At 42.6% G+C, this 11,683-nt stretch overlaps 1 protein-coding gene across 5 annotated transcripts in view; it reads left to right on the top strand.

Annotated features, from left to right (window-relative positions):
- LOC136848059 (pleckstrin homology domain-containing family A member 3-like) overlaps positions 1-11,683 on the top strand; it is a 46,583-nt gene continuing 34,900 nt past the window's right edge. The window contains exon 1 of one of the 5 annotated variants that reach the window (XM_067120203.1): positions 1-669. In XM_067120203.1, the coding sequence (XP_066976304.1) occupies positions 630-669 (40 nt within the window). In that variant the 5' untranslated portion in view covers positions 1-629. Of the gene's footprint in view, positions 844-11,683 lie in introns of all 5 variants that reach the window. The other 4 variants (XM_067120200.1, XR_010855923.1, XM_067120204.1 and 1 more) reach the window with 4 other exon arrangements.

The raw sequence follows: 11,683 nt of genomic DNA, 5'->3' as shown, positions 1-11,683 counted from the left end.
AGTGGCATTAGGTGGCAGGGAAGGAATCCCGAGAACACCAGATTTCTAGCCAGAATTTTAGCCTAAACTCAGTTTCTAACCAAAATTTCTTATGCACACTCGTAACTCAAATTTGGTTTTGTAAAATAAAGATAAAGTTTTATGACACTATTTATGTCAAAAATATCACGACACAACATAATTTTTTACATTCAAACCTATAGAAAGTCATTAACATATAATAAAATAACTCATGAAAGTATTTAGAAAGTAAGAGAATGGTCAGCGTTATAACAAATATTCAGAAAATACTTGTCGAGATAAACATTTTAAGGAAAATTACAAGACGCATAATTGCTTGAAATATTGATTACAGACAAGTGTATAAGTTAGTGCTGAAAGTGATTCTAAATATTGCGTACATCTAAATTCCTATATTTATGTTGTTTCATCTAGCTATCGAAGTGAAAAAGTTTAAACCTCCTGTGAGTGTAAAGCTGGAAACGTGCTGATAAAAAGGAGAGAAGAGGAAGAAACATGGTGAAAGGGAATCTCGCTATTTTTTTAGCGTATTCTCGCCAGAAATTTGGTCTTCGCTGGGATCCTTGTTTTTGTGTCGCTGACTTGTATTGCAGACGTTAAACTACCAAATGGAAGGGATTCTCTACAAATGGACAAATTACTGGAATGGTAAGAGGGAAACGAGTGTATCATGTTGATAATTCCGTGACAAGTGATCAGCCCCTTTTAGAAATAGTTATCCATCTGTAAAGAACAGCCTAAATTGCAAGTTGCACTGGTTGATCCCCCGGGATCGTGTGTTGATGTGGCAGGATGAACGGCATGAAAACATGATGTTAGAAGGTGAAAATCAAAGATCAGGCAACATTTGGTGGGACATTTCAAGCAATTATGATTTTACAGAAGTTGCTGTGGTCGGTTTTGAAATGTGTAGTCAATGGCTTGGTTTAGCTTGAGAATAGATAACCTTGTTGTGGGAGGCGAAGATTAAACTTTCTACTGAGCTGGCTTAGGGTCAAGCCTGTGTTATTTATCTGTGAGTTGCCTCTTGAGGTTCTGAAACGACACTAAAGCTAAAGGAGAGCTGTGTGTCCACTCCAAAATTTAGTGACTAAAATACTGGAAAAGGCTGCAGGCCTAGGTCACAGGTAGGCTAAGGGTCGCATCCGCTAGTAGTGGTCATGGTGCCTTATGGTGGGTTAGGTAGGCTAGCACTTGGTTGGTTAGGTTAAGATCGATAGTGTAAATTGCATTTTAACATGAAAACTATAGAACAACTCTGCACGGCTTAATACCTTGGAAATTGAGTTTTCCTATACATTAGTGTTGCTGATGAAGAAGGTGGTGTTGTTTATTGGCGGTCAGTTATTATTACCCTCGCATCTTTATCGGGGTCCCTTTGGGAGCGGGTGCATTTTGGGTGGGGTAAAACACAAGAAGAGAGAACGGACATGTTAATGTTGTGGTGGCCACTCTGGAATGGTTCTGTGCATATACAAGGCATATAGGAGACATATGTTCAAGAAGAGATGGGCTAAGGTAACCTATTATAAAAGGAAATATATAAACCTAACCTACCAACCTATTAGGCCATGTTGCTTAGCCGGCGGCTCTGCCCCCTGGACCCCCCTAGTGAAGGAAACTCCACTTTTTACCAAAGGTTCCCCTATAACTGCACATGCACAATAGCATTCCAGGATGGCCAGCATACAATAACATATCAGTTCTGAGGTTAATTACAATCTACCTCCTAAAAATAATGGTAAATTTTTGATAAGCAACCAAAATGCCATAGAAAAACTCAATTTCCAAGGTAGTAAGCTGTACAGAGTTACCCTATAGTTCTACCTTTATCTTAAATGGCTCCCTGGTGATGGGAGTGTAGCCTGCTTCTTGAGAGCGAATCATGTAGAGTTCATGACAAGTTTTCAATTACTTTCATTTTAGTGCAATTCAGTTGACTTAATTACTTGTTAGGCTGGCATCTGGCCTCTGCTAAAGACTAGGCCAGTCTTACTTGTAGCTGGTAGCCTAATTGCCTGTTCAAAATAAAATTTTGAAACAATCTCGAACAGCTTGAAAAGTGCACGTTATATAGCCTAAAACTTTTTCAATACTTAGTGTTACTTTCCTGCTACAGTTTCTGAGAAATTTTATGATTTTCACCCTGTTGCAGTTTTGGATGTGCAGTCTGTCATCTGCCATCTCAGATTTATCCCATACAATTCAATATAAATGATTTTTATAGCCTGAGTATAGTAATAGGATAGCTTTATTTGTAGTGCAGAGTAAATTACTTTTATTACCTTTGGACATCAGTTGTGAAGACAAGAGAAAATTATTTTGAATGGGGAAGCTGTGATGGATGGCTTAACCCAGGTTTTGCTCTTTACCACTCATGTTTCTAAGTATTTATATACACAGTAAAGTGATTGAAGACAGTTTTGTAGGATAAAATAAAGATGATTTACAAGGTCCTAAAGGTGTAGCTGGGAGAAAACCTGACAGTAATAGTTACGCTAGAGAGGACAGCAAGGTTGAAGAAAGAAGTGGAAAAGTGAGCCAAGCAAAAGGCTAAAAGTGGATATACAGTAGTTAGGGGTTGATGTGACACTGCAAATATTTTAGTAATGCTTACAATTCACCAAGTGAGGTGCACTGACTACACTACCTCCTAAATTGGGTGGGGGCGATATTAGTTTAGTTTTTATGTATTCAAATGTATTGGATATACTGTAAGTGGGACATGATATATTCTGTGTTTTTGGCTGTCTTGTTTGTTCATCTGATAAGGTATGGTGTACCTTTAGTTTTATTATTAGTGACTGATTGCCTTGATCACATTTTATGCTTAATACATGGCAGCCTATGCCTAGTGTAGTCCTGAAACTGACATTCTTGTAAAGTTTGTTTATAGACTTTGGTAAGTGTTATGGTTATTTTTATAGATATATAAACCTCTGCCTTTTCTATAGGATTATCCTTCAGAAGGAGCTGCAAATGGTTGTTGAACTTGGTAAGAAGGTAGTTAACTGTTGGTTACTGGGTTGGGGGTTTTAGGGGGATGCTCCTCACTCATGAAGTCTCCAAGCCTTTTTCTTTAGCCATCAACTAGGGTAGAGGTCTTGCTGCACTCTCTGCTAGACTGTCTGTTGAACATTTGATGAGTATTTATGTTTACCGTATGATTGTTGACTGTTTTGAGGGTTTGTTTTTCTTTATTAAGTATGGAGAAAAAACAAGACTAAAGGTGTTGTGAGGGGCATGGGTGATCATTTGGGTACTTGGTCCTGACAAATGCTGTTCCTTTTGCCAGGGTAAGTTGTGTTCCCTTCTGTAGCCATGCAAGGAGTTCTCTGGTTGGTCTTCCCCTCAGTGGGAGAAGTAGGTTGGGAAAAGAAAGAAAAAGAGGAAGCATTTGCTGGCCACATTTTGGGGAAAATATGCCCTAGTTGACACCACCAAAGCCTGCCAGTCCCTTCCTCCCCACCCCTGATTTGCCCCTCCACATGCCTCTTACATCCGGCTTGGGCAGACCACTTGCTGTAGGAAGGGTACCTACCACTCTCTCTCCTCGTTTGATGATTTGGTCCCCCTCGATGTGGGACCACCTTGACGTGGTAAAGGGGCTCTTGAAACCCAGGAATTTGTTCCCAGGTTTGAGTCCAAGAATCTCATGTATTATTATATATTTATTTGGACTAATTTTGTGGAATTTTCCACTTTTTTTAAAATTTATTGGACCTGATATATAGGAAAAGATATCATAGATGGGATTGGGTTTATATCCGAAGCTAAATAGTGGGAACTGTGGTAGGACCATCAACTACCCGATGAAGTTCAACCTGTAAGATATCAGATTGATATCTCAAAGGCGGAACTGTTCTACAGGGCTGGACCACGGATTCTAAGGGTGCCTGGTTCTGGGGATAGGACTCTCAGGCATTCTAGCCGGTTTGCCCATAATGTGATTAGGGTGGGGATGATAGCACTGTATTCTCGTAATACCTTCGGTCCTAGCAAGCGGGTCTGGCTTACACTTGGGCCACTCTAATCATGCTGTGCCATCCCCTGTTGGGTAGGGTGGGGACGCAGACATTTGGGATTCGGCTCTCACTTGTGCCATTGTTGGAAGAATAAACTTCATGAAAGGATGATGATATCTTTTTAAAGTTTTCAGGTTTAATTTTCTTTTTTTTTTTACCTCAAATGTTTATGACACGTAGAAATAAAGATTCAAGTAACCGAGACCCTTTGATGGTACTGTCTCGGCACAGTTAATGACTGCTGGAATCTCCTCCTCTGACAACCTTTGCTTGGAAAAATCCAAGCAACATTCTAGTTTAATTATACTGGAACCCTATGCTCCAGTACAGAGCAAACCAAAAAAAAAATTAAATATTTTAACCCAACCTTGACTCACTTCGACGCCCTCTTTGGGAGTGGAAGTTGGTCAAGGTTTCTAGTTTTAGAAACTGACCAAAAAATATCAGCACTCAAGTTGGAAAATTATTTATTGAGCAGACATTCTGCAGCTGAAATGTCATTTAAACAGAGAAAAGAAAAGACATGGCTTATAGGAGCCACAACAAAAAGTCAGTCTGAAGATTATTAATCAGTAAAAAATATAGATAACAAATATAAAAATAAAAAAACATGATTCTATGAACAGTATTCAGGGTACCTTTGTACTTCCCTAGAATAATAACGAGCTAGTTGAAAAGAAGATACTTTTGGACTTGCTTAAACAGAGATACCCAAGAATACAGGATTGTGAACTATATGATCTGCCAAGTAAACAGATGAATAAACAGATATTAAAAATCACAGAAATAGAATTTGAAGGTCAAGATCTTTCTCAGAAAATAGAAATTTTAGGCCAAACCAGAGAAGTAAGACCATACGTCCCAAAGCCGCTACAGTGTCAGAATTGTAGTGCCATAAATATGGACGTGTGAAAACATATTGCCGAAGTGAACCTGTGTACGCATATTTTGGATCTGAAGAACATGCCACATAATGGAAATGCAGTAAAACAAAGTGTATAAACTGTGGGCAAAACCACCATGCGAAGTCCAAAGAATGTATGTACTATATATACAATACAGAGCTAAAAATATTACAAGAAGAATTGGAGTGTCTGTAAAAGAAGCTAAATTAGAATTGAAAGTGAGAGGAATTCAGGATCCATCTAAGAAATGTACATATTCTTCAAATACAAGAACCAATAATAAAACAAAAATGCATACAGATAGAAATAACAGAGCACAGAAAAGTAAATCTCAAGAAGAAGTTAATGCTTTAGAAATAAAAACTCAAATGGTAAAGAATAAAGAAACAGGTAAAAATGGGATGGATAATATTTTATCCAATTCATTTGAGATATTAATGCAAATAGGAACACAGCAGTAACAGGGGAAGGTCTTGATGGACTGGAAATTAAAGATAAAAAAAGGCCTTTGGAGAGAACACCACCCAAAACAAAGAAACCAACTATTATTAGTGAAACATCAGTTAAACCAAAGACAAAGAATATGAAAATGGAACAAAAACAAAAACAAGCTAAGAATATACCTTTATCTCCTAAAATAGTAGTTAAACCTATGAAGGCAGATATCCAAAACACCGAAGAAGTGAAAGAGAACCGTACCATAGATAACAGTGATTGTGTCAAGGGAGAAGAGATCACTCCATCTCCAGTAATTGGTACAAGAACAAATGAAAAAAGAAATATACATGATAATACACGTGGATGTAACGATTGTTTAATTGAATTATGCAATAATAATAAAAACAAAAGATGGCTTAACAAACATTATAAGAAATTTTATGAAATATAGAAAAAAGAAACCACAGATGTGAGTACCCATGAAAAGGTTGCATGTGCATCGAGCACTTAGTATATTATAAAGAAAAACAAATGAATGTTGTGAGTAAATTATTAGAAAAAATCCAGGTTGATAATACAAAAAAGAAAGTAAAACTTGACCCCTATAACTTAATATTTTCACTAGCTATATTTTACAGTGGAACGTGAATGGTCTACAGACCAGATTACACCTTAGTACTGGGTAAGTTACTTATATAAAAATGATATTTTTATGATAAAATGAAATTTTATACATGAATTTACCTGTTGTTTACATATAGCTGTAATTCTCGATCTCGACAGAAAATTCAAAACTGGCGGTCCCGCTAATATATGGTCAGGTGATACGACTACCCGCCCTCGGGTGGGTACCTGGATCCATTTCCATCAACAACTAATCATATTTTCTCTGTAAAGGGCCGGCGACTTAGTCGTCTGCTCCTCTTCAGAAATTCATCGGTGCTTTTTCGTTTCTTCTTTGGTGAAGTACCCATGTTTGTTGACGGTTCTGGCTTGTTTTTGGCTTTGGTTGAGATTTTTTCTAGTTATGTCTGATTCAGGATCTCAAATTAGATATTGGGGGGTTGTAAAACTCGAATGTCTCGGGTCTAACATAGACCCTCACTCTTCTTGCTCTAACTGTAGAGGGAAATTGTGCACGAATCTGGATAGATGTGATGAATGTTCGTCTTTGTCTGTGCTTGATTGGCAAAAGTTGGCTAAATATCAGGCAAAATTAAGTAAAAGATAGGGCACGTAAGGCTTCGCCAGAAGTTCCTCCCAGAGTAGGAGTAGTATTGCCTCTTGTTCTGTTCCTGTTACCCCTCCTGTTCCTATTCCTGCCCCGGAACCTGTTGTTTCCGAACCCACTAAGACGTGTCAGACCTTCGGGCAGAATTTGATGGTAAGATTTCGGCTCTTTTCTCTGCGATAGAGAAGATTGGCCAGGATGTGAGTGCGATGTCTAGACATCGAAGTGTTGCGAGTGATAGTGTTGTGGAGGAGGTGACTGTTCGTCCCCTCGCTCTCCTAGGTCGAGGCCTCTGTAAAAACTCCCAGGGCTCAGGGAGAAGACATGCCAAGCCTAAGGGAGGCGAGTGGGGTCTGCTCACGAGCAGTTGCTCCCTCTAACAGTCCTGTTGCGTCCCAGGCTGTTGCAGCTCGCTATAGTAAAAGCAACAACCGGAAGTGTCTTCTTGTGCTTCTGACCCAGTCGAGGAGGAGTTGGAAGCAGTCAGAGTCTAGTAGGTCTCTGAAGAGACACAGAGCTTCTCTCCAAGTCAAGTTCCTTTCAAGAAACTTTCGGCACGTTCTCCTCTTCCGTCTTGTAGCTTTTGGGATAGCCTAGAGATCTCTTCTTCTTCAGGCAGTCCGGATGTATGCGTTCTACGGATCGTAAGCGGCGCTGGATCCTCCTGTTAGCATGCAAGATAGCGGCTTCCTTCCCGTTGGATCCCAAGAAAGCTTTTATGCCTCCGGTTCCTGGCCCCCTTGCAAGAGGACAAATTGGACAAGATTTTGAGACTTTTCGAAGGTTTTAAAGCTCCAGCACTTCAGGTTCCTTCTGCAACTGAGGCTCCGGTCTCTGCTCCCGCCACGCACCTGGCGCCGCATCCCTGGCGCCTGGCTCCGCTTCCGCCGCCGCGCCTGGCTCCGGTTTTGAAGGGTTCGCGCGCCTGGCTCCGCTCCGATCGCGAGGCCTGGCGCCACTTCCGCCCGCACCGGTCTCACTCACGACGCTACTTTGGCGCAGCGCCTCTCAAAACACGTAAGGCGCACAATCTTTGCGCTTCTAGCGCTACCATGGTTTTTGGCGCCTCTTTGGCTCTCGGATCTTCTAAGGCTCCTGACCTCTCAAGCTCATGTTTCGGATACGAATTTTGACGCGGTCGGGCTCTTGGGCGCTAGGTGACGTTTCGCGATCTCAAGAGGATAACGCAAGTTTGGCTATCGGAGACGTTTCTATCCGCTGTGCTCCAACTGCTTCAGAGATTCTCTCCCCAGTTTCCGATGTTTCGAAGTAGATGATGTTCCGCCTGCTCCCTTAGGTTCCAACTTTAAGCATCTCTTACAACTTTTGAAGAACATTTTCAAGAAGACTTTGCTCCAGCTTCCTTCGTCTCCGACTACGCAGTTTGCCAAGGATTTTAAACCTCCTTCCTCTAGATTTCTGAAGCTGGTCCTGTCTGTTTCAGCGAAAAAAGAGCTCTCTAAAGGCAAGAAGGATGGTTGAGCAAGAAAAGATCTCAGGGTAAAACATCTTTCTGTTTTCCCCTCTCAACTGTCTTTTAAGTCTCGTTCATGGTATGAGACTGGGGAAGTCTTTCCTTGGGAGACTCTGCCTCCTCTCAAGGATTTCTCCAGCCTTGTGGATTCTGCCCGTCGCTCAGCTTTTTCTTCATCCAAAGTCGGCTTTCGTCTTCAGAAATTGACCATCTGGTGAAGAGTTCCTATAGGATCTTGGAGATCTTTTCTTTTATTGACTGGTCTATAGGAGCCTTGAGCAGGATAGTGAAAGTCTGTGATCTTCCCCCCAAGACTGCTACAGATCTTGATGCTATTTTGGCCTGCCTGGACAAGGCCATCACGGACGGAACGTCAGAAATTGCCTCAGTGACTGCTACCGGCATTTTGAAGAAGAGAGCACATTGGATTTCGTTTGTCGCGAGAGGAGTCTCCAGGAACCAGAAATCTGCTCTTCTTTTGCTCCTTTGCAGAAGGAATCCCTTTTTCCCGAACGTTAGTTAGGGAAATTTGAGGCTCTCTCACTGAAGTCTACTCAAGACCTACTGGCTCATTCTTGAAAAGACCCAGGTTTTCGACTTCTCCAGTAGTACCCAAGCCTTCTTTCCCTGTATCCTCTAGGCCTTCTCGGGTACTCCTTCTCGGCCCTTTTCCGTATAAAGGTAGGGAAGAGGAAAATTCTCTTCTCATCCCCAGAAAGCTAGTGGGTACCAACCGATGAGTTCAAGGTCCTTCATGCAACGGTCGGAGCCAGACTAAAGTCGTTCTGGCAAGTTTGGGAGGCCAAGGAGCAGAACCCTGGGTGATCAACGTTCTGAGAGAAGGCTACACCATTCCCTTCTCAGAGAGTCCTCCTTTAAAGTCTTCGCCAGTAGACTTCAACGTATCATCCAGGGACTCAGAGAAACTTGTGGTGTTGGAGGAGGAAGTTACTTTCCCTCCTTCAAAAGGGAGCCATAGAAGCAGTCCTCGAACCTTCATCTCCGGGGTTCTACAACCGTCTGTTTCTGGTTCCAAAATCGTCAGGAGGATGGAGACCAGTCCTCGACGTAAGCGCCCTGAACAAATTTGTGCTTCAAACACCATTCAAGATGGAAACCACACAGTCGGTTATCAATTCCCTGAAGGAAGGAGACTGGATGGTGTCCCTCGATCTCCAGGACGCATACTTTCATGTACCTATCCATCCGAGATCAAGGAAATTCCTACGGTTTGTGTTCAGAGGCAGGGCTTTTCAATTCAGGGCTCTTTGCTTCGGCCTATCAACAGCCCCACAAGTTTTCACAAGGATGATGGCTCCAATTGCATGAAATGGCTTCACTTAGAGGGAATTCACATTTCCCTTTACCTCGACGACTGGCTGATCCGGTCTCCGTCAAAAGGCCAATGCATGAAGGACCTACAAAGGACCCTTTTCTTACCGATGAATTGGGACTCATAGTAAATCTTCCAAAGTCACAACTCTCTCCATCTCAAGACTTGACTTATTTGGGAGTTCGGATGAACTCAGTTCTTTTTCAGGTTTTTCCGACGTCTCAAAGGATCGAGAAATGCCTGCTGAAAGTGAGATACCTGATGGCAGCCAAGACTTGTTCTGCCAAGGAATGGATGAGCCTTTTAGGCACCCTCTCATCACTAGAGATGTTCGTCAGTCTGGGGAGGCTACACATGAGACCTCTTCAGTTCTTCCTACAGCAGATCTGGAACAGGAAGAAAGACACGGATTCGTTTGTTTTTCCTCTATCCACTCAAGTAAAGCAAGACCTGTCATGGTGGAACGACAGGAGCAAACTAGATCGAGGTTTGTCACTGAGACAGAGGAACCCAGACCTGATGTTGTTCTCCGACGCTTCAGACGAGGGTTGGGGAGCAACATTGGGGGATCTTCAAGTGTCAGGCAATTGGTCTTTCATCCCAACGGGACTGGCACATAAATGCTGAAAGAGTTGAAGGCAATACATCTAGCCTTGGAACATTTTGTGCTTCTGGTGGAAAACAAAAAGATAGTAGTGCACTCGGACAACTCCACAGCTCTGGCGTGCACGTGAAGAAACAAGGAGGCACTCACTCCTTCTCTCTGTTCGAGATCGCAAAAGACCTGCTTTTGTGGGAAGCAACCAAGAACATAGAGCTAGTAACCTCGCTTCATCCCGGGAGCTCTCAACGAAGAGCGGATATCCTCAGCAGGTCACTCCAGGTCATTCCAACGGAATGGACCCTCCACCAGAAAGTCTGCCAAGGCCTGTGGAAGGTTTGGGGAACTCCCATGTTAGACCAAAGTCCGCAACGCAGGAAAACCCAGACTACCTCTCTTTTGCTCTCCTGTTCCAGACCCAGAAGCATTAGCGGTGGATGCCATGCTCCTGGACTGGTCGGGTCTCTTCAAGACCTTTATGCATTCCCTCCCTTCAGGATGCTGGGAGAAGTCCTGAAAAAGTTTCGAGGTGCACAAAGGTGTGTCAATGATCCTTATAGCTCCATGGTGGCCAGGAAGATCATGGTTTCCAGAGCTACTGGAGAAAGTAGTGGATTGGCCAAGGAGGTTGCCATTCAGACCAGACCTTCTGTGCCAGTTGCACAGCAGAAAGCCCACAGGAACCCGTCAGATCTAAATCTGACAGGGTTCAGACTCTCGAACGACTCTACAGGAGGAGAGGCTTTTCTAGAAGAGTGGCGAGGCAATGGCTAGATCAACCAGGCCCTCGTCTACAAAGGTCTATCAAGCGAAGTGGAAGCGCTTCAGGAGTGGTGCTCCGAGTCTGGAGTGTCTTCCACTTCTGCGACTCTAAGCCAGGTGGCGGATTTTCTTTTGTTTCTGCACAAGGAGAAGAAATTGGCTGTCAGCACGATTAAGGGGTATAGGAGTATGCTGGCGGCAGTTTTCAGGAATAGAGGTATAGACCTTTCCTCAGACAAAGATATTGCAGAACTCCTTAAATCCTTTGCTACCACTAAAGGCAAATCTCTTCGTGTACCGCATTGGAATTTGGATGTGGTGCTAAAGTGGCTTACCTCCAAATCTTTTGAGCCTTTGAGTTCCTGCTCCGTTAGGAATCTAACTAAGAAAACTCTCTTTCTCTTGGCACTGGCCTCGGCAAAGAGAGTAAGTGAGATTCATGCTCTGGACAAAAGAGTTGGTTTTTGTGCGGATAAGGCTGTAGTTTCCTTCACCTTGGGTTTCCTAGCTAAGAACGAAAACCCTAGTAATCCATGGCCAAGGGAATTTCCCATTCCTAGCCTATCCTCCTTGAGTGGAAGAGAAACAGAGAGACTTCTCTGTCCGGTCAGAGCATTGAAATTCTATCTGGACAGGACCAGAAGTGTAAGAGGAACTCATGATTTTTATGGTGCTCAACTAAGAACCCCAAGAACCCTCTATCTAAAATGGATTTCTTTCCTTTTGAAAGAACTGATTCAGGAGGCACACAAGGAGTTAAGGGATGTGGATTTCCCCTTAGTTAAAGTGAGGCCTCATGAAATTAGGGCTATTGGTGGACTTCTTTAGCCTTCAAGAAGAATATGGAAAGGACATTCTAAGTTCAACTTATTGGAGATGTTCGTCTGTTTTTG

The sequence above is a fragment of the Macrobrachium rosenbergii genome, chromosome 18, assembly GCF_040412425.1.
Source record: "Macrobrachium rosenbergii isolate ZJJX-2024 chromosome 18, ASM4041242v1, whole genome shotgun sequence".
NCBI classification, from domain to species: domain Eukaryota; kingdom Metazoa; phylum Arthropoda; class Malacostraca; order Decapoda; family Palaemonidae; genus Macrobrachium; species Macrobrachium rosenbergii.
This window is presented reverse-complemented; position numbering and strand designations above follow the sequence as displayed.